A 22,835-nucleotide genomic window follows, 5' to 3' on the forward strand; every position below is an offset into this window, starting at 1 on the left:
TTCCTATCTTCAGTCCCAAGTGCTTGTTAATTCAAGGCGCAGTCGTTGATTATTCCAGCCACATCTTTCACCCTTGATTCTCTGCGCCCTCTCTGCTGGAAATGCAAATCTGGAGCGTGACAAACGATGTAGGGCCGTCTCTGACACGTTCGAGCCCCTGGCGTCCCCGTGTCGCTCCCCAGCTTACCTCCTCCAGCTCCACAGTAATTACCCTTGTTGGATCGCTACGCCTAATCATACTTGATTTTGGGATGCACTGCCATTGTCTCCACTTGTTAGCCCCTCACACTGCTTGGTTCTGATAGAGTACACTGATAATACTGAGGGAATGAGGCGCACGCACACACACACACACCGCACAAACACACACACATACACATACTGTATATTCTGTTGCCTGGTGTCTTTATGAGGGAGCTGTGTACAGATCCAATACGGTAGCTGATTCATTTAAAGATGATTGTTGTGCCGCCAGTGATTAATCCCTCTACGATCTGATCATGTCAGCAGGAGATGAATGGAATAAAGGGATAAAAAAAAACAGCAGCAATGTTTAGAAAAGATAATTAATAAATTCAGAATCTGTAAAACAGGCCCCCTCAAAGAGCAGAGAGCAAGGGGAGGGGTGAGTGGAAGTGGCTCCCAATTTGTTCTCACTTTGTTCCAGTAATAAGATCCAGGCCCTCCTTTCCAATGGACGAGATAATTAACTCCCGGGGACAGACTGCACGGAGCTCCGTCTCTTGGTTTATGGCACGTGGAGAGAGATCTCGACAGCCCGGCATAACCGAGCATGGTTAAACGCATAAATTGCAGACTTTGCTTGATGTATGTTTTTGCAGATAGATATGGAGGGGGGACAAAAGATAGCAGTGTCTGTTGATGGGCTTGTAGCCGGAGAAAGAAGTGTGAGCTGAGGGGGTGAAGGGGGAAAAATTAACTGAGGAGGAGGCGTATGTTTTATAGGAAAAGCACACAGGAATTTCAGCTGTGTGCTTCTGTGTGTGACATTTATTGTTGAAGGTCGCCTCCACACATGTTTTAAGGCATACACAAAAATTCCCTCAGGTGTGTCTGACATGGTTTTTGCAGAAAATTACAGTAGAATTGCCAAAGTAAAATCCCTAAAATGTAACCTATTCATTCACCCTCGTGAGAAATTCAAGAATATCTGAATATGCAAACATTTTTGGTATTTAACGACGTGACACAAGTCCGGTTTCCACATCACACTTGCGTATGCTGACCAGAATTGGACCAGAATTGGATTTTAAAGTACTTGTGATGTCACAAATCATACTCGAAAGGCCCGCCTCTTAAAGATGCGGTATGTAAAAAAGTTGACTTTTGAGTCTTGTTCCCAGCTTGTCAAATATTCGACTGTAGGAACAAGAAGAAAAAAACATTTTATGACTCGAGTGGGACTTTAAATGTTAAATTTGTTAATGGTATATTCAAAAATCTGACTGTCATTGAAATGTTGGAGTTTTAGTCAAGTGTATCATCAATCACAAAGGCCTCATTATATATTCTCAATAAAAACCTATTTCAAGCAGCAAGGCCAAGGATGAATGAGTTCATATAAATTATCAATTGGATTTAAGTCTGATGAGTCATTAAGTCTCCCAGGCTTTATGTGAAATGTGCGTCTGGGTGATGTCTGGGTTAGATTTAGTTCTGTTCTTAGAAACAGCTTGCTCAGTGTGTGACAGCAGCAGCCGTAGCATGAGTCAGGTCAGGCTAATTTCCGTTGCTGAAACCTGCCTCGCTCTTGCCTGCATTGTCCTGCCGTGTCCAGCAACTCCTCTGGAATGTGCACCATAACGGCTTCCTCCCATTGTCTCGTTTAAACCTCCACTCCTCTTCTTCACAGCTCATCGCTATACCGAGGATGAACTTTGACCTTTTCAAGCAGTGAAATCTCTAATGAAGAGCCTTTTCCATTTCGTGCGTGTTTCCTGTGTAGGATATGTGAGTCATGCTGTGATATCTAACACCTCCTCTCTCTCTCTTTGTTTTCTTTTCCAGAAACATGTGAAGACCCTTGCGAGGATTTGACCTGCAAGTTAGCCTTCCACAACAAAAAGGCGAAGGTCTCCTCCCTTCTTCCCCTCATCCATTCTCTCTGCTTCCTCTGCATTTTCCTTGCGGGCCCGTTAAACATGGAGGGCCGGCGGGCTACACGCAGGACTTTATCACCTGACCCTAAAGTAGGAGCCACGGCTGCTCTGCTGGGCTTCTGGCTCTTAGCGATCCCTGCCTTGTGCAGTGGGCAGACATTCACTAGTTTCCACCCTGAACGTCGGGACTGGGTCTTCAACCACCTGACGGTTCACCAGTCCACAGGGGCGTTGTATATTGGAGCAGTCAACCGTGTGTACAAGCTCTCAGGCAACCTGACCCTCCTTGTTTCTCATGATACAGGCCCAGAGGACGACAACAAGGCCTGCTACCCCCCTCTGATTGTACAACCCTGTACTGAGCCCCTTGTCTCGACCAACAATGTCAACAAGCTTCTCCTCATTGATTATTCCCAAAATCGGTTGCTGGCCTGTGGCAGCCTCTACCAGGGGGTGTGTAAACTCCTCAGATTGGATGACCTCTTTATCTTAGTGGAGCCCTCCCACAAGAAAGAGCACTACCTCTCCAGTGTGAACCAGACTGGGACCATGTATGGGGTCATTGTGCCTTCACAGGGCCAGGATGGCACCCTGTTTATTGGCACGGCTGTAGATGGAAAACAGGACTACTTTCCCACCATCTCCAGTCGAAAGCTGCCCCGCGACCCCGAATCATCTGCCATGCTTGACTATGAGTTGCACACTGACTTTGTGTCCTCCCTCATCAAGATACCATCAGACACGCTGGCACTTGTCTCCCACTTTGACATCTACTATGTTTACGGCTTCGCCAGTGGCAGCTTTGTTTACTTCCTGACCGTCCAGCCCGAGACGCCGGAGAACAGCATGTCATCGAGCGGATCCACCAGCGACCTCTTCTACACTTCCCGCATCGTCCGCCTCTGCAAAGACGATCGCAAGTTCCACTCCTACGTCTCTCTCCCTGTCGGCTGTGTGAAGAACGGCGTCGAGTACAGGCTACTGCAGGCCGCCTACCTCGGCAAGCCGGGCCGCGTTCTCGCAGCCTCGCTCAACATCAGCGCCCAGGATGATGTGCTTTTCACCATCTTCTCCAAGGGCCAGAAGCAGTTCCATCGCCCGCCGGATGACTCAGCGCTCTGCGTGTTCACCATCCGAGACATCAACGCACGAATCAAGGAGCGCCTGCAGTCCTGCTACCAGGGGGAAGGGAACCTGGAGCTCAACTGGCTGCTCGGGAAGGATGTGCAGTGCACCAAAGCAGTGAGTAACAGTGATTAACACTGACTAAGAACATGCACACATACACAAATGTACTGTACATAGACTATGCACTTCCTTCTCATGGGAAATTATCATGGCCTTTTCACTGTGATGACAATGTGGTCCATTATCGGTCCAAAGCTGCTCTTATTGGGGAAAAAAGTCAATTATCATTCACACCGTTTATATTTGCCTATAAATCCTTAGAGGTTAAGCAATATGCAGTAAAACATTTGTATTCTCTCCACAATGGTCCAACAACACAGACATCTTGTTTCCTTCCCCTAAAGTAAGACGGAAAACAGCGAGGCAGTGGCCAAGGCTTCTCAATGAGCCAACAAACCACAGCGCTCAAAATTTCGAGGGCGTGTGCTGCAATGAAAATAAACACGGCAATCAAGAAGTGCTTTTGACTGCCTTGCGTTACCGAATGATTCTCACACAACATGAAATTGTGTCAAATTGTTTTACAGCTCTGGTATCAGGGAGCATCCACTTTGAAGTATTATTACAGTGAGAGAGAGATTCTCCTCGAGCGCAATTCAAAAAATAAACACACTCTCCCCTTCAACAAGCCAGGGAAAAGTAGTCTGGGGGGGAATCGTTCAAAGTTAGTCTGCCTCTGAAGCTAGCGTAGATCACACACCAGTCTATGCCTTCTGAAATCCCCAATTATGCTATAATACAAGGCCATGTATCTGTTACATGTTGTCAAGTAAAATTAAGTTTCTTCAATTTCCCTCATTCCCAGGAGGCCCCGGTCCTCTGTGCTTTCATTCTGTAATTGCTAATAGGAATTTAGGAATATTAAGAATTAATGACTAGCTAACTGTAGGACTAGTCAGTTACAGCACGTGTGTGTGTGTGTGCTGAATGTCTGCATCTATGTATGCCAAGTTTAGATATGTGTGTGTGCGATGGAGCTGTGGGGTAGGCCTTAACGTATTTTTAGGATTAACGATAACCAGCCTCACAATGATGAGAGCCACTGATCAGCCTCCTTTGTTGCTAATCCCACCAGGGTCACTCAATTGACCACTCTTATTAAAATCAGTAAATTCCCCATTAGCACAGTGTCAGAGGTGATTGTCAGGAGGAGGGAAGATATTATCTCGAGCTGGTGCTGTTGGGTTTTATTAGCTCTGCTGAGAAGGCGGGGAGGCGAGGTTGGGAGAAAGGTGAGTGGGCGTAGGAAGGAGACATGGTGGTCTATGACAATCCCGACGTTGGGAGGCTTTCTTTCCGTGGGAGCTCAAATTAGAACCTTTTTCAGGTTTCCTCAGACGAATCCCCAATCATCTCAGTGTGCTCTGAAGGGTGCCAGCCATTACCTGCAAAGCTGCACCTCCCACTCCATTCTCCAGGCAGCCACTGCCAATACCGTTCAGCTCTCCTTTCACATTATACACTGAGGATACACGTGCTGCGTAGCCACAGAGATAAGAAGATGTGGAATACAGCCCTTAAGACCATGTCCTCATGCTCGTTGAGCAGCCAATAAATCCATAGTATAATATGGATTATGCAGATTGATGTCAATGGATGAGGAACTCTTAAAGCCTATACAAATTACATTTAACAACCGGCTATGTCAGCCATGCTAACATTGGCGGCTTGCTGTTAAATCCCCTACTCAAGCAGTGTGGCGGCTGCTTTAATGTGCGCACATGGTTCACATCTTGTTTTTCTTAAATAAATATGTTTCTTCATGACTATGTGAGGTATTTTTAGAGAACTCATGTCTGAGATCAATCAACTACGAGGCGAGTCAAGGTCAGACCGACATCATAGACTGTATTTTTTGTTAACTCTTAACGGCACCTTGCTCGGTCTCGGAGTAAATTACACATGCAGTCCTGGTGCCTTCATCTGGTCCATTGCTAACAGCAGGTAGCCAGTCGGCTCAAAGCGGAGAACCTTAATTATACCCCCAGCTCGCATTCCCTTCTTGCAGACATTTCGCCGTGTGTGTACGCTTACATGCAGGCCAAGGCTAAGGCTGGGAATGGAACTGAGGCTGAGCCAGGGGATTCAGACACAGCAGCCAATCAAAGATTTATCACCCAGCCGTCCAGCCTCCTGCCATCTGGAGATTCACACCATCCTCTGTAGTCACTCCCAAGCAGGAGAGCCATGATGGGATTGTTTCTCTATCAGGCTGTCTGTGTGTGTGTCTTTCTCTGCCTAACACTATCATCCTGTCTTGTGTTTCGCTCATGCCCCACCGACTAATTAACCACTCGTGAGAGCAAAGGGGAGCTGGTATTGATAACACTGATATACCCTTGGGAGGGAAACTCTGAGAGTAGATATCCTGTCACATCTGATTCATCCTACAATTTCCACATCAAATGGAACAATTTGTTTTATTGTTTAACAAGTTTACGCGGTCTACCGTTGAAGCAGACCAACTGTTTTTCAGCATCGGATTCAATATTATACTGTATTGTGAATTATTCGATAAGGATTAATCACACTGGGTTCGGGTGCTATTTTTGTCTCCGCACAGTGCTGCTAAAGATAACCAATGTAATTTGTATGGAACAGACTGAGACGCGGGAAATCTACATTTCTTCTCGAGATTTGAGATAAGGCAGGGGAAAACCAAAAAAAAACTGCAACAAGGTGCAGAACAAAACTCAACCGCATGGAGTCCAGGGGGATTTGGCTCGGCTGCCAAGTCTGCTAAGCGTATACATCATCTAAACAATCTAGATATAATCAGAACCAAGTGCTCTGGAGCCCAACAGACCATGTGTGGAATAGCTGTTTGCATTTGAGGGGGAGGAGCTATTGATAAGCCAAAAGTCTGGACCTCAAGGCTGTTTCTCAAGACAGCTTCTTGTTTTCCAACCTCATTCTCATATTTTTAAAAACAAGAATTAAGCAGTTATGTGTGGTGCATTATATTTAACAACAGCAGAATAGACTAATGCAAGCTTTTTAGACTTGTTTAAACACCGCAGTGGAGTACCCCTTTAGCACTCAATGCTATTTTGGGCAAAGGAAATAAAAGGAAGCGCCATGAAGTGAGGGGCGTGTCTATAAGAGCGGAGGCGATTATTCCCTGTCAGCATTATTGCTTTTACTCCGCTCATGAAAATCTCCGTAGTACTGAAAGGTTTTACAGCCGTGGTGTGTAGTCAGAGAGAGGCTGAGCTGCCTCCCAGAGTGGGAAATGTCACTCAGTGCAGTCTGCTTATACCATCCTGACAGGGACGAAGACAGAGACAGAGAGGAGACAGACGAGAGATAGATATAGTGACAGAAAGAGAATTAATGAGTCGAGGTTGAAGAGTCGGAGGATATATATATTCAGTTTGTGAGCAGGAGAGTATAGGATGTATACGTGGAAGGAGTGCTGGGTCTCAGCCCGCCCCGGCCATCTCACTTACTCCACATGGCACTTTGAGGCCACTGCCACTCTGACTGTCTCAGCTGACCTGATTCAACACCAGAAAGGCCACTGTCGCGCTCCTCAGTCGCCACCTCCTCCTGTCTTATTCGAGAAAGCCTGCAAGAAGGGAGTCTTTACTCTGAGCAATTCTTGGGAGATATATTGTATAATGACACCCAGAATTTCCTCAGAATTGAAGTCAAACTACGTGCGACTCCATCCCATTTACAATTTCTACCCCTACCCCTCATTTTTTGAGTGCTCCCTTGCCTATCGAAGTGCTCCAATCAAAATGTTACTGCATTAGGCTGTTTCCCTTCCTGTATCCCTTTCAAATTAAAAGCCCTCTAGTGTTTAGGGAACAGAAACACATTTTTTCCACAACACATTTGGAGGAGTGTGTTGGGAAAAACTCACTGACTCAAGATTCTCATATGTGGGCTACTCGAACTGTCGCTTCTATCATCTTTTCTCCAGTTTCACTCGGCTGAAGTCTTCTTTTATTTATTAATTTGATGTAAAACTTTAGAATAACAAAAGTTAAGTTGAATTGTTGTAAAGAAATCAAAACTCTCACAATGTGTCACAGTTAACATGATGGACTGCAGTGCTGCTGTCATCCATGGGCTCTTATGGGGAGCTATGTCCGACAACTAGTGGTGAAATTTAGTATAACATTTTTAAATCGACCCACCCCTTGTACCAAGTTCCTGAACTTTGTCTTCAAGCATCAAATAGCATCAAAGGGCGTGAATGCAACACTGAACTATGTCAAATTGCGGGACAGTCATGCACAAATCAGTAATAACAATATCATGTTAGCTAGCTGGGTATTTAGCTACAGAGTCATCCCAACAAGAATTGAGGGGTCATAAGTCCCAGGTGTGAACTCCCCAAACGGAGGGAAAGGGCTAAGTGGTAACGGCAAGGCGTGTATTGGGATTGGGCCTTAATGGCAGTGATTATTTGCTAATGAATGTGTAAATACAGTTTATTGCAGCCTCTTCTCTTACATACATATTTCAGGGTTGCACCGTTATCGTGCAGTGTGTTTGCTGGTGCACATAGTTATCATGCAGCCTGTGTCTTCCTGCAGAGGTGTGATGATAGGCCAGGGTAATGAGCCACAGTGAGAGCAAGGTGGAGCTCAGTCAGGCGGAGCTGAAACATGTCTGCCAAGTGGAACAGAAAGGCAAACGTTTGTCTGGCTTGGAGACACCGCCGCACACCTCCACCTCGCTCTGACCTCGCTCTCTCCTTCTGGCTCACCTCCCTCACCCCCTCATTTCCGCCTCCGACACTCTCTGACAACGCCGCTATTTCCACAACTTTGGCCATCGCTCTCCCCTTCTGTCTCACTCTGTCACCTTCATCTTTCCTCCTTACTGAGCTGTCTGCTTTTATAATACTCTGCGTCTCAGCCTCTCCGCTCTCCTAATGTCTTATTCTCCAAGTCTGTCTCCCCTCTGAGGTATTTTTGTCGCTCCACCTCATACAGAGCATTTCATGTCGAGGTTTTTCTATGTTTAATGTGACACATTTGTCTCATAGTCATGATCACCTCTTCTCTTTTAATGTTTTTTAAGTTTTTCTCTTCATGGTCTAACTTTTATTTCCCTCTCTGTCTGTAGCCGGTGCCCATTGACGACTCTTTCTGCGGTCTGGACATCAACCAGCCGCTTGGTGGTTCTCAGCTGGTGACCGGTCACACTCTCTACACCGAGACTCGGGACCGCATGACTTCTGTCACCTCCTACGTCTACAATGGCTACTGCGTTGCCTTTGTGGGCACCAAGAGTGGACGCTTGAAGAAGGTGAGTGCTGACTCCTTTTCCTCTTCTCACCCAGCACTTAAAGGCCTGTTGTTGGAGATTTCTGCTCGCTCCATCACTGTGATACATAAGGACTCAGGCCAACCAGTGGTCCTCGGGGTACAGACACTGTGAAGTGGTCTTATTTCCGTGCAGATGGATCATGGTCACAGTGAAACTTATCTCCTTAATATTTAATGCCTGCTGTCAAAGCGTCGGAGAGAGGTAATGGCGACGGCTAGCTCACTGTAGTGGTCATTACCAGTTCCTTGTTAAGTGAGCTCCAGTGTCGCAGTGTTGAATAACCCGCGCCGGCCCATTAATTTTAATAGGCACCTTTTTGCCTGTTGCCCACTGAGAGGTAAAAGAGAGAGCAGACCCATGCACTAAACCTCCTGGTCTTGGTTAGAGACCACAGACACGGTAGAGGGTGAAAGGCTAGTGGCCAGTTAATAATGATAGATTTCACACCCCAGCCACAGGAAACACAGTATTAGCTGAGATTTATTTCTGACAGGATTTAAACAGTGAGGAAAAGGGAGTGCTGTGCTCTGGGCTCGGATGATATGAGGTGTCAGATTGTCAATCAGAAGTGTCTGATCAATCTACAACAGCTGTTGCACTGTTTTCTCTTCACTCCAGAGAGCTGATGCGTAGACTACATATCGAACGTGTAAATGTTAATGATGCGCTTGGATGTAGATAAATATGTGTTTGTGTGGGTGCGCTGTTCCACAATAGTTGTCTTGCATACTGATGGTTCCTTCTAAGCTACATTTAGACAGCTGGTTGAAGGATTTGTCAGTATTCGCTTGGCTCCTCGTCGCATGGGGGGTGCCTGTTTGAGTGACAGCAGGAGTGTGTCACAGGGCCATAGCTGGCTCGTACAGCCGTCCCTCCCCCCTACCAACAGCTGCATGAGGCTCGGTGGAAAATATTGAGAAAGGAAAGAGAGAGTGGCTAAAACCAATTTGATACCTCTTTTGGCAAGTTCTTTGTTATTTCAAGCCTGGCAGTGCAACGCAAATGGCGTTGGCCTTGGTTATTTTGGGTCTTCATCTATTCATAATTAAATCAATACACCAATCAGGCTGCGGTAGGGGAGAATATTCATTCGGTGTAATACCCTGTTTGAGCTGTTTAATAATTTAGCACCCTTTTCAACTTGGTTAAATTAGATGAGACGGAATAGAGTGTTTTCCCCACTGTGCTGCTGTTGCTGGCACGTCGTGTTTATCTCCCTGCTTCCTTCCACACTCGTCTCTGTAGCCGCCGCCTGCCTTCAAATCCATGCAAAATAGCCTTGCGTGCTGCTGTGTTCATGGGCTCACTCCTCAGAGGGGCCATGACTGTAACCACAGTAACGCTAACATGGGGGTGGGATTAACCAGGATATGAGAGGGGTACCAAGAGAATGGGTACCACGGTCTAGTGGCCAGAGCAGCAAAAACCTTGCAGAGCGCTCAAGCACAGAGATTGAGCCTCGCGGCAAAAGAATAAGGTGGTAACACCACTTGCACCAACAGAACACATTAGAAAACTTCCCGTTAATGAGCATCAGCTTATTCGTTGTCATCCTAATTAATTATCATTCTCTCAATATGGGGTGGCCAAGATGAGAGAGTGCATTTTAGTTTGTTGGCAGACTAAATACCTTGATCGTACCCAGAAAAAGATGGGCTATAACTCTCCACATTATGTATTTTGAAGGTATAAAAGAATCATCAGTGTCAAGAGCAATGAAAAATGTAATATTTCTCTCAGCGTGGAGCTCCAAGCTGAGGCTGCAGACTATTTTGGATTGCAAGTTTCCACCTCCTGGTTCTGAACTTTATCTGAACCCGATTTGTTTGAAACCATGTAATGGTAAAAGGAGCTGCCACTGACGTTCATTTGCATGCAGGTATGTTATTAGATAAGGGCCAGCCGTGATTTGCATGCAGGCACATGATACAATACAAGCGCTGACTGTCCGCTTAATGTGCATGAAAGGGAGAATGACCACAATTAGCCTACCCGCCGTAGCAGTCTGCACCGGCGTGGAAAAGAGAAAGCATTACTTTTTTAATAGGCAATGAATAAACAATAACACTGCATGACAGTGGGAGGCAGAGGACTGCTTTGCCCGATCTCATTGTTTAGGTGACTGCCTGCGTTTCAGTGGGCCTCTAACAAGGATGTGTTTACACTGAGAGTGTTATCCCTCGACTCCCTCAGGTGTCACAGGGAGGGCCGAGGGGTAAGGGTGACCTGACGTGCCCCTGGCTGCAGCTTCTCTGCAGAAGGCTGATAAGCTCCTGCAGAGTTGTGTGTGAGACGCCAAAGACGGCGGTGCTGCAGGCTTCCTTCACATCCGAGCATGACACAGCTATAGGGTGACAAGATGCTTTGCTGGCGATACAGTTCTATACCTTCGCCTCTTTTCATGCAGCCCAAAAGATAGACAGATGGGCAGAGGGAGGGGTGTGGTGTGTTTAGGGGGGGGATGCTTGGTTAGGGGGGCGTGAGTGTGATCCATGATGAGAAAAAATAAGAAAAGGAGAAGCAGGAAGAGGCAGAGATAGAAGGAGAAGGAGGAAGGTACGAGGGGAGGGAGGAAGAGACCGTTGAAATGTGAATTTAGTGCCGCCAAAGAAACCAGGGCTGCACCGCTGCCTGTAATTGGATTGGCTCCCTTCCCAAAGAATCCCTCCCTCCTCTGCCCTCCATCTCCCGCTTCCGCCATTCAATCCCGCTCCTCCGTCGCTCCCCACCCCACCACCACCCTCTCCTCTCAGTCTCCCTGCAGACCGGCTCCTGTATATGCTGCTGTTTCCTGGGCTTTGCTGGAGCATGGCAAAGCAGGAGGGATAGTGTTTGCGGATACAGCTGCTTGTGGCCGGCTTTAGCAGGGGATTGATTGAGGAAGAGGGGTTAAGAGGGTGGGGGATAAAGCAGCCACTAAGGTGAGGAGAATGCATGTATATACAGAGGAAACAATAGCTGTGCAGTTGTGAGCCTCATACAGTATCAGGTGTGCAGGTTGTGAAGTGCTTATGGTACATTTTCTTGTGTGATGTAGCATCAAACAAACAAACAAATCTATAGCTGCAGTTTTCTCATTTCCAACAAACCAAGAGTGAAAAGCTACCACGATTATACAAGGGTTATGTGATGAATGTGGAGCCCGAGTGTCATGAGGCTTTCAGAAACTGGCTGTGGACTTCTGGGTGGCACCCCTGGAGGCAGTGATTGATTGTGGAGGGCAGCAGATGTTCACCTCAGCAGAAAGATGCTAGGAGCAATCAATATCCCAAGCCGTTTTTTTTCTAGCTACAGTGAAACCAGTTCCAATCAGGGCCAAATAGGAGCAAAACTAGACTTCAGAAGGTGTTCGAGTGAGCTTCTCGTCCTGCCCATGACTTAATGTCCTATTTAAATTCTAGACCTAGATATACATTGATACTCAGGCTGTATATAATACACACCAGACTCCATCACGGACGTTATCACGCTTATGTACCCGGAGACCAAAAAAGAGTGCTACAGGGCTCTGCGGGTCAAATTATAGAGATATGCGATCTCTATGCAGTTTATTCTGGATACACATTACCCAAGAATTGCATCATCTAAATTGGAATTGGCTGTGTGTGGTTCACTTTGTGCTTAAGCACAGACATATCCCAGGCGGGGACGGACTGGGATTGGTGGGAAGCAACGGCGGCATTAAGGAGGAGAGGAGCTGCGGGGAGCGCTGCCTTTGATATCGATGGAGATGGAGGGCACGGCTGCACATGTAAAATTGGATGTTGAAAGACATCCCGGCAATAGATGAATGGGGAGGTTAGAGCCAGCTCAGCAGAGGCACATTCAGGATTCCCCTGTTAATCAGAGTCAATTCGCAGACAGTGAGAACGAACATCCTCCATCCCAGTTCTGCCGTGCGGAGCAGGCAGGGGTTAAGAGCTGCTGAACCCGAGACCAAAGAGATGCATGTCCCAGATGGCATCCTCTCCTGTGTGCTGCATTCAGCAGAGATACTCGGGTCTATAAAGGATAATTTATGAATAAATAAAATATGTAATTGAGTCATGAAACCGTGACAAGAAAATATATCTATATTTGAGAAATAGCTGTTTTTTCCAGTAGTATTTCCTCAATATTTTGACTTGCGCTGCGTGCTTTGTTTTCTTTATTTTCAAAACCACAAATTATGGTGGTGGATGTTGGTGTTTAATGGAAGTCAGGGGTTGATTAGCAGTCGGTTGTATCAGCAGTAAACCATGGATGAAGCGAATGTCTTCCGGCTCTTGATGATGTGCCGCTTTCGGCCTAATTAATTCTTCTCATCATGCCCTGATGAATAATCAGGAATTGGTTTGGATGATGCCCCTGGCAGCTGAAGGGGGACAACTTGAAAGGGTGTCTCAGGTGTTTAACTGGACAAGTCCTGTTGAACTGGTTAAAGGAGCAGAGGGTGCACGGCCGGCTCACCTGGCTCCCTCTCTGGCCCTGAATGTCAACAAAGATGTGTGTGTTTTGCAGACAGTACCGGAGTGCTGCTGAGGGTAGCAGCTGATCACAGGGCATAAAGTGGCGGGGACTTGAAAGGCTTGTAAATGCGTGCAGCTGCTCCGACAGGGTCCTGGTGGACAAGTGGTCAACCCGCCCCACCCCCTCTCCAACTGCTCTCTCACCGCTTTCTGTTGTGTTCACCCCAATGAGCATCATAGTCGGTCCTTGGATTGGTCGCCATCAGAGGGAAATGTGATCTGAGCGCTTTCGCTGTCAACCCAGATGCTGCTCACCAGCTGGACTTGTTCAGGCCCAGTTTTGGAGCGACCTGGCTTGGCCCCTTTCTTAAATTTTCATGTTGAAGTGAGGAACCTGCTAAGTAGATTTTGCTTTGTCACTCCGGGCTCCGTGTTTACCGCCCACCTGGACTGTCAACACGGTAACGGAGGAGGAAGTTGAGAAAGAGAGGAAGGAGGAAGAGGAAGAGAGAGGACGACAGGTGGGAAATGACAGAGATTGAGAGACACAAAGATGGACAGATAGGTAGACGGGGAACCACAGGGACAGACGGGGAGAGAGGCTCACAAGAATCAAGCATGATGTCTCCAGCAACAACTGAATGAGATACAAATGTCTCTGACAACAGAACTGAGGGATCCTGTCACCAATATAAAGTATGACATGAACATGAACCCTGTTTACTTCACGTCATTACCAACTTTTAGTTGTTAATTTCAGTTGGTCATTAGCGCTTTCTCACGGGACTGAAAGTAAACAAAGCTAAAAAACGCAAAGAATTAATCATTTTAATGGCTTCATTCAACATCTCCATTGTCCCCGCGTGGCATGCATTAACCTTGAGCCGACATGAAAAGAAATACAATTACAAGTGAAAAGCGTCGTCACAATTGCCACCAGGTGGAATTGGTTTCCAATCATCATACTCGCAAATTGTTATTTCTCACCGAATGCCCTCTATAATAACCATTGGATCACTTTGTTTCAGACTGAATGGTGTGGTCCAATTAATCCCAAACAGGACAAATAATTGCATCCTTTTGTTCAACCGATGTCTTTTTTCGTCCATCTTGTTTGTTTAAAATTAAATGAAAACCATACTCGATACACCTGTTTACCAAGGCGGCGACTGACATGTCAAACTTAGCAAAAACGACAAATTGACAAGCGTCACCGAGACAAAAGAATCATTTCAGCAGAATTAACATCTGCCAATATTCGTCTGTTACAGCCATCTTTGGGACTCCGCCTGCTAGATTGCCTGCAATCTTTTTTAATCATGTTAAACTAAGTAATACAGACTTGGTTTGCCCACCGGCAACAGCTGGGAGCCAGGCGGAGCTGGCAGAAAGTACTTTTGCTAGTAAAATAACATTTTCCCTCCCAACACAACCTGCAGCGTTCCTCAAAGTGGCTCAAACAGACGGTAGAAGCAGCTCTATTTGGAGAGAGATGAATTATATTTTCTGTCATTACTTCAGACCTCACAGCGACTGTGCATGTCAGCTCCCAGAGAGACTGTCAGCGGTCCTTCTCACCTCTGCAGCAGGACGGGATGACCAGTAGATATAATCTAACAGTTCTGTGAAGTGCTTTCTAAAGGCATTTTTTCTGCTGTGTGGGGAATACCGTCTGATCAGCGGGTGGGCTGATCTTCACTGAATATCCATTAAGGACTTCAGCTGAGCCTCCGTTTTATGTTTAGAAACAGCTTTTATAGTAAATGTTATTTCCACTTTACTGAGGCAGTGCACATTTACACTTCTGTGGTATTTTTAGTCTGAAAGAATGGCAGCATTTTGTGGTTGAGGTGGTCGCCGTAGGTGTTTAATTACCCTCACCGTCTATAGTCTGGCTAATGACCGTCTTGTTCATTGAGCTGTGGACTGGTAGGACGTCTGCGTGACCTTTCGGAAACCTGGCCTCCACTTGACCCCCTCCCGCTCAGTTCTTAACCCCACGAGCCAGATAAAGAGGCAGGCCGGCGGCAGTCCCAGTCGTCAGCGGCAGGCTGTGTCTTTCATGGCTGTCTTTGGAGTACAAGCCACTCTATCTGCCAGACCTGGTCCAGGCTTCTCTAAACCCTTCACTGTTAAAGGGCCAGGGGAAGACTGAGAGCCCCCGCTGAGCTTTATATCTGTTTCTTCCTTCTTAGTCTCCCTGATTTACTCTCTCTGTCTGTCAGTCTCCGTGTCTCATTCCCTCTTTCTCTTCATAGCAGTGAGTTAAATGTAGCCAGGTCAGTCGTTTTCTCCCTCCATTTCTTTCTTTCTTTCTCTCTTTCTTTCTATCCCTTTCTCTGTCTCAGTCTCTCACTCAGCCTTTTTCTCCTTCTCTTCCCCGCTCAGACTATTACAGTGACACAGCCTACCCTGCAGTGATCTCATTAATCACATTCAAACAGCTCTCTGTTGCTTTCTCTCCTTCCCTCGGTCTCTCCCTCTCCATTCTCTCCCTCTAATTGCTTGCTCTTTTCTCTGCCAGTGTCTCGAAGGAGGCGTTTTTTCATTATCTAACAACAAGAGACAAATACTCATACAGTGCATGCATTTTTACTACAGATGGATTTTCGTACATGTAGGCCCTAATTTAGCCGGAAGATATGCAGGGGTGTGCGTGCACGCCAACGTCGTCGAAATCCCGAAAGACAACAAGACAGAATCACATATGTCCGTGAATATGTTGTGCACAACTTTTTCATTAATTCATCACCAAATTACATTTGTTTTTTTCTTCGCAGGCAACTTGATTTTATTTATTAGATTTGGTGTTGGCAATGCCTTCTCTCTTTTGTGGGAAACAAATTACCCTGTTGAGTGTGTCCCATAATTGGACTTAACTTAATGAGTGAGATTAATTAACCCATTGTTGATTAGAGGCACTTTCCACCAGAGACTTCGCGCAGAAAGAGCTCTGCTGTAATCCACTTTTTTCAGCGTATTATCTCGCTGATTGGGCGACAAATGCAAGCGATGGCAGAATTATTTACTTTGCACATGAACATTTTCACATTTCACAAGTCTTTGGGGGGAAAAAAGAAGAGACAGATCTTGGGTCTGCCTTTCACGCTGTTGCTCACACACAGAGCCTTGGAGTTGTACCATGCCTGTGGCAGAGGATCGTGTGTTTTTTTTTTTTTACCAATGTTGGGAGCAGCGGTGTCATTAGGAGTGGGAAGCCACATCAAACGCCCTCCGACTTCCCCAAATCCATGTCTTCCTGGTTAGGCAAAAAAGATCAAAACTAGAGAAAATAAGGCAGAATTTTTCCCAAATGTTTCTCTTAGTGAGAAGTGGCCCTTTCCAGTTCTTATGAATATGGCAGTGTTAGCCCACGCAGCCTGGCAAACAAATGCTTTGCGTGCCATAAAAAAACACAAGAAGAAATGCGTCCAAAACATTATGCGAGGGAGCTGTGTTGGGAGGCAGGGCCCTCTCAGCTTATCAATATTCCTCTTTAGTCTGCAGCCAATGTAGGCACCACGGGGAGGACATTTGAAATTCATAGAAATTCTTATCAGTTGTTGCGTCGCTGTTATTGATCTGTTACTGTGGAAACAGAATAGTGCGTGTGTAGGCCTTGTTAATTTTTTTTTCTTGCCTGAGGTATAAGTCGCAGAGCTCCAGTGACTCCCAGCAGTTACCAATCAAAGAGAAAATTTCTCTCGATGTCAAATGAGCTTTAAGTGCGCAGTGCTTGACTTTTGTCCTCGGAGTTGCCAGCTGGCGCGCTCCGAGTTTTTTCTTCTTCTTCAATTTTCCCTGCTGACCTTGCTGAAGTGCACGGAGAGAAAAAAGGGACAGACAGAGAACGAGTAAACATCTTTAGGACAAAAAAAACCCCACACAGAAATAGATTAGCGAGCAACGTCAGTCAAAGTGGATGGCTGGCTCGGTGCCAAGGTTTATTGATTTGCTTTACAAAGCACTTGAATGGGCCAGATAACTGTGATTAGCCAATTCATTACTGCTGGCTCTTAGAGTGGTCCAAAATTAGATAAAAGGGGGGGATAGGAAGGACAGAGGGGGAGTTCGAGCAAAGTATTACTTTGTAAACTTGCACAGAAACTCTTTCTGAAGTTTCGTAATGAATTTTCCCTATTTTACATGCATCATAATGATCGTCCTCATTAGAAGCAGTTACGAAATGAAAAAGCGGGGAGGAAAAAAAAAAAACATTGTTTATGTGTTTGATGGCATGCATAATGACTCTAGATTACTCAAGCAACCCAAACAGCATTCCTCTCATCTACTTTGCAAATGCGCGCTACAATTTTCGAGAGCCTTCAAGTGGTGCAGCGCCAATAGATCTCAGAAATGAGGATTGTTTGGGCTTTGATGATATACTAAACTGTTGTCAGTGCGAAGGCAAACTAAGTGTGACAGCGACTAATGTTTCCGTCTGATAGGGAGACAGCTTTACTGCTCCTCTGTCTCCTACTTCATACAAGACAGCAGCAGTTATCAGGGCCCTTAGAGTTGAAGCTCGCCTGGGTGACAGCATTGTTTAATGTGTTTGTATGATCACACAGTGTTTACAGGGACGCTTTTATGGGCTCCACGCAAATCATGTCCTTGATATATGCTTTTTTGACTTTGTGCAGTCATCTGGTTATCGTTTATTATGGACGCTGTGACAATAAGAATTAGGAATAGTACCAATACGCCATGATCCTCCTTGGTGTGACATTAAACACCCCATCTGTCCTGTTTCCCTGTGAGATACTCCTGTTTACCTCTGAATCTGTGACAGTGAAGGATCGAGGCGAGCGGGCCTTTATCATTTCCCCTTGATTTTTCCCCCTCTGCTCCAATTTTCCTCTCCACTTTTTGTTCTGTGCGCACACACTATCTCCCTATTTCTCTCCCCTTCTCTCACTCTCTTCATCTCTTACCGCAGGGCTGTCAAGAAACTCCAGCTAGCCATCAGCCTAATGAACAGTGATACAGTGATAATAGCATGTGATAATATTTCAAGCCACTGGTAATCTCCACTCACTCAGCCTTTTACCTGCTTCTCACTTCTGCGCATTTAACACACACGCACACGCACACGCACACACACACACACACACACACACGGCGCATCTCTTTCTCTTGACAGCTGTATGTCAGGTCTTGGCCTCACGCTGTCATGAAACCGAGCTGTCAGACGAGACTCCCTCTTAATAGTCCGGTCGTCCGAGCAAAAGATGGCTACGGTCTTAATGGGATTGGACAGTTCCTTCCGCATAGCTTGTAATGCAGTGTGCCGTGTTCAGTGTTCAGTGTTTAGCCAGAGCGTCCACTCAAACCTCATGCTCTCCTTTTGTTTAAAGACCTTGCCGCTGGGCTTAAATGGAAAATTAAAATAGCTCCACTCAAGTTTTCACAGTAAAAAAAAGAAAAAAATCTGAATATATATATCTCCTTATATCTCCTGAATATCAATCGCTGCATTTACATGGACCCTAATATTCCTGTAAAGATCAGAATAATATCCTCACATAACTAAGAGATGACTGGACCTGATCAGCACAGCGTCCATGTAAACAGTTATGTCTGGATCTCTAATCAAAATCGTGTTAAAGAAATCCCGTCCATGTAACGGCAGCTATCGTCTATAAAGGTGTAGCTCATATTCAATATGTTCCTTCCACAGAAACGGGCCAATCTGACCCAGAGAGCAGCCGCACAAAGTACAATGTTACGACCGTATAATGCCATTACACACCACGCACTCGCTGGTGACATCCAAATGCTGACAGATAGAGAAATATAGAGTGTGAGAGGCCACAGCACCAGATATTGTGTGAATGGAGATACAGCACGGGGTAAAAAATATAGGCCATGTAGAATATGTGATATGTCAGAGAGCGTGGGTTGGATAGATTGCTCGACAGATTCTGTGTAATAGGATAGAGGATAAGTGCCGAGTTGCAAGTAAAGAACCGAGGGAGAGGGGAGAAAGAGCACTGAGACTGTGGAAAGCACCTGCATCGCCAAAAAAAAAACATCCATGCCAGACCACCGAGAGGGCATCGACGGGGTCGTGATATCAAAGAAGAGAGCAGGAGACAGAGGCCCTCTTCCAGCCACAGGGTCAGCTCAGACGCCGCTGTTATTCATTAAACCATAATGGTTAGCGGTTGGGAAAACATTATCTGGGCCTCTGGTAACTTGACTAAAGGTGAGGGTCAAGGCTGGAGGCAGGGCCCTGCGCTCGGTGACATGGACGCGCCGTGTCGGATTGGATTAGCAGTGGAGGTAGAGAGGTGACGATTTGATGGAATCGCAGCACAGCGGCGAAGCGTCAACATTCCTCCTCTTTATGCCGCTTAAAAAAGGGGGAGTAAAACATTTCTGTGGGGAATAACGTGTTACCGTCAGTCATCGTTAAGTATTTTGGTGTATTTGGCAGCCACAGTTTGGTGCTGCTGGAAGCAGCTGTTGGCTCAGTGGGGTGTATGGATAGAGGAGGTGTGTTTTTGTGCTTGTGTGCATGTGTTTGGCCTATATTAGCTGACTGTGATAATGAATTAGGAAAACAGACGAACCGGTTTTAGGTTGGTCGTGTAGCCGTTAAATTTGGGGGATTAGAGGGCAAAGATCTTGTCTACATCATTTGCATGTTGCTCCCCTAAGGTTTTGTGTCTTTAGTGTATCGTGAATCTCTTTAATTTTGAAACGTGTGCATGCTGAAAGTTTGTGTACCATCTGTTTTATTACATGTACACATAGGCTTAAATTTCTTTGCTTGTGGGGCGCATACACGTTTTACCCACTTATTTGTATGAGGGAGGTGTGCCAAACCTCCCTTGATCATACATTCAAAAGACACTACGTGTTTCACTCTATTTCAAGACTGTTTCATCACACAAATGCACACACACACACACACACACACACGCGCGCGCGCTGGGGAAGAAGGGGGGCTTTTGCCTTCCAACTGATTAGGAAGCGAGAAACACTTGTGTCATGAGTTTTTTCACCGTAATAAGCCCAGACTGTTGTGGTCGGGTGAACATTTGGGGGGCAGGTATGTTGTGTTTAGGCTGCGAGCTGGATTGGAGGGAGGGTGGAGGGGGTCGGGTCGGATCGGAAGGTGTTGTGGATCAGATGGCTGCGTCGGCTCCCCGGGATTCTCGGGCTGAAAGGGGATAGGACGGTGTTTGGGTTATGCCACGCTGGGAGTGCTGTCCTCTTTAAATAAGACACACTTGAACAAAGTGCAGCTGATCAGATTAGTGTGGCTGATCAGGTTTCTCAGCAGGTTGTTGGCTCCCACTGTCTGAACATCTTGACTTGGAAAATGCTGTTAGTACTAAACACACTGCAGAGCAAAAGGGAGCAGAATGAAGGCAGACACCATCACAGTTAAGCTTTTGTAGGACACAGACGACAGTGGACCGTAGATTTTTACTGAATTCATTTGTGATCAGTGCAGCCCGGGCTGTTAGTGTGCTAAACATCTGTCCTTTTGTTCATTGAGTTTCGCTGTTTTTGCATCTGCGGTCTTTTTCTCAAGGGCGAACGTATTCTTTCTGGCAGTAGAGAGAAAATCCGACAATAAAGTGGACCTATGGGACTCTGGGTCTGATACAATGGTGGCAGGATGAATTGTACCAATCGAGTTGTGCTGGGTCCTATTGTTAAGTTTGCTTTTGTGTGACGAGGAGGAAATTGTTTCAGTTCTCGGGGCCCTGATGAATCCACCCTTCAAAGACCAGAGATCATTGAAAACAACATAAGAGGAGGAGAAAAACAAGAATATTATCAGAGAGGCAGTGTCTGGGTTTGGTCCTCCACTTCCACTCTCTTCCGTTCTTCGTCACATACTCTGCCGCTGTCGACAACTATTGTCTATATCTCTTCTTCTCTCTTCTTTTCAGCGTCCCGTTTTTGCTTCAAATGCCCCTTCTTCTCTCTCGCTCTCCCTTTTTCTCATTCTCCAGGGCTCCTCACCCGTGATCCATCCAGGCCAGGCCACAATCCCTTATAAGGCCAGTGGAAGCCCCCATCTGGCCTCTTATTTCCATATCAGATCTGCAGTAACAGACAGGGTTTATACAGGATCAAGCCTGGAATGTGAGGCTGCCTCTCTTTCAGCTGTGCCACAAACCTTACCATGCTCTCCGCTCCGGGGCACAAACCTGGTCAAACCTCCTCCTTTTCTCTCCCCACGTTTCTCCTCAGCTCAGCTTCTCACCTCTCTCCCATTTATCCTCCCTCTTCTCCTTCTCTTTCTTCCCCTCCTTTCCGTCTCTTCTCAGCTGCACCTCTCTCTAATCCGTCGGTGCCCTTCTATTTTCTAAACCACCTGAACGCCGAACACACTTACCCGTTCTCTCCTTCTCTTGGCAGCGTCTTAGCAGAGCACACACTCACGTTCGGGGACACAAACGCAGCGCTGCTCAGATGGTTGCTCATGCTCAGTGCGTAGCTTATACAAGCGATGCAGCCGCAGACAGCCAAACAAAAGACTAAGCCACATCTGAGAGCGAGACAAAAAGAGGAGCGCGGTAAAGCCATACAGTACAACTCCACAACAAGCACTCTTAAAACAGGCTCAGAGGACATCTGCAGTTTGGGCTTACATTATATTTAAAAGCTCTCTCTCTTTCGTCATCATCGCATCGCTCTGTCTCTTCTGCCTCTTCCTTTCTATCCCTTCTGCGCTCGCTGAGCCTGTTCCTCATTACAATTTGATGTTTCCACAGGCTTCTTCCCTCCCTGCCGAGCTTTAATATGTAAAGTGTCGACTTTCCTGCGTGTGTGTGTGTGTGTGGTTTGGTTTGTTGTCGTAGAGAATCTGTTTCTGATTAAGCCCGCTCTCGCTGAGCTTTCCCTTTACTGCCACATTTGGGCCTTTGCTTGGCAGTGGAACCTTTTTAGAGTGAATCCCATCCAGGCCTTAATTGTTTTAAAAAAGCTGGCAGGCCCGGCTTTCTTCTTGGCTCCGTTTTGTTGTGTCTCTCTATCCCTCGCTCTCTCTCTGTTCTCTCCCAGCCTCTCTTTCACCTCTGCTTCCATTCCACCACATCCTCTCTTTGTTCCTCCCTTCTCTCCCAGGGTCTGACACAAATGGAGGGATGAAGGGATGAGAGGGGATCTCATATAGCCTATAATGCTTATCTCCTCTGGGGCCGGCATAGCTCATTAACCTACGCTAGTCTCCGCATGCCTCCATTAAAGAGGGACACCTGGCTCCCGAGGGCCCAACAGGGAAATGACAAGTCCAGTCTCCTTTTCCTTCATCAGCATCCTACATGCACAGAGCGAACGGACTCATTACACTGAAGAGCCGCACATGCTTTGCAGCTACTCTTTGCCGTGCTTCCTGTACTGTGGCTGCAGCGGTTATTGATGCTGATGTGTTGATTTCTCGGTCATGTAATGTGACATGTATACTGCACATTGAAATAATGACATCCACATTATGTACAACTGGCTTTCCCATGAATACCAAGTAGCCCCTGCTCCTGGCTTTTAAATGAAACCAGCGGAGAGGAGTGGTGAACAGTAGAAAGCAACAGCTCCGGCTCTCACACACAGCAGCTCTGTTCAGCTGGAAACGGACTGTAAGCCTCTGGTACAGTGGCAAGTCTCAGATTAGTCAAAGTCCTTTTCAGAGCCAGGGCAGCATCAGCTGCATTCGGGGTTACGCATTGAAATGTATACTGTGAGTAATTGCCAGTGAAAAGCCTAAATCTTATTTGGGCGATGCATCCCAAATCTGTGTTCTGGTCCCCTGGCTGGCTCTGGTTAATCTGCT

At 46.4% G+C, this 22,835-nt stretch overlaps 1 protein-coding gene across 3 annotated transcripts in view; it reads left to right on the top strand.

Moving 5' to 3' along the window:
• plxna2 (plexin A2) overlaps nucleotides 1-22,835 on the top strand; it is a 183,286-nt gene that overhangs the window by 25,201 nt on the left and 135,250 nt on the right. For all 3 annotated transcript variants that reach the window (XM_084365510.1, XM_084365511.1, XM_084365512.1), the window contains exons 2-3: nucleotides 2,029-3,362; nucleotides 8,391-8,573. In XM_084365510.1, coding sequence (XP_084221636.1) covers nucleotides 2,029-3,362; nucleotides 8,391-8,573 — 1,517 coding nt within the window. The remainder of the gene's footprint in view (nucleotides 1-2,028; nucleotides 3,363-8,390; nucleotides 8,574-22,835) is intronic.

This window comes from Pagrus pagrus, assembly GCF_965226575.1.
Source record: "Pagrus pagrus genome assembly, chromosome: 11".
In the NCBI taxonomy this organism is placed as follows: domain Eukaryota; kingdom Metazoa; phylum Chordata; class Actinopteri; order Spariformes; family Sparidae; genus Pagrus; species Pagrus pagrus.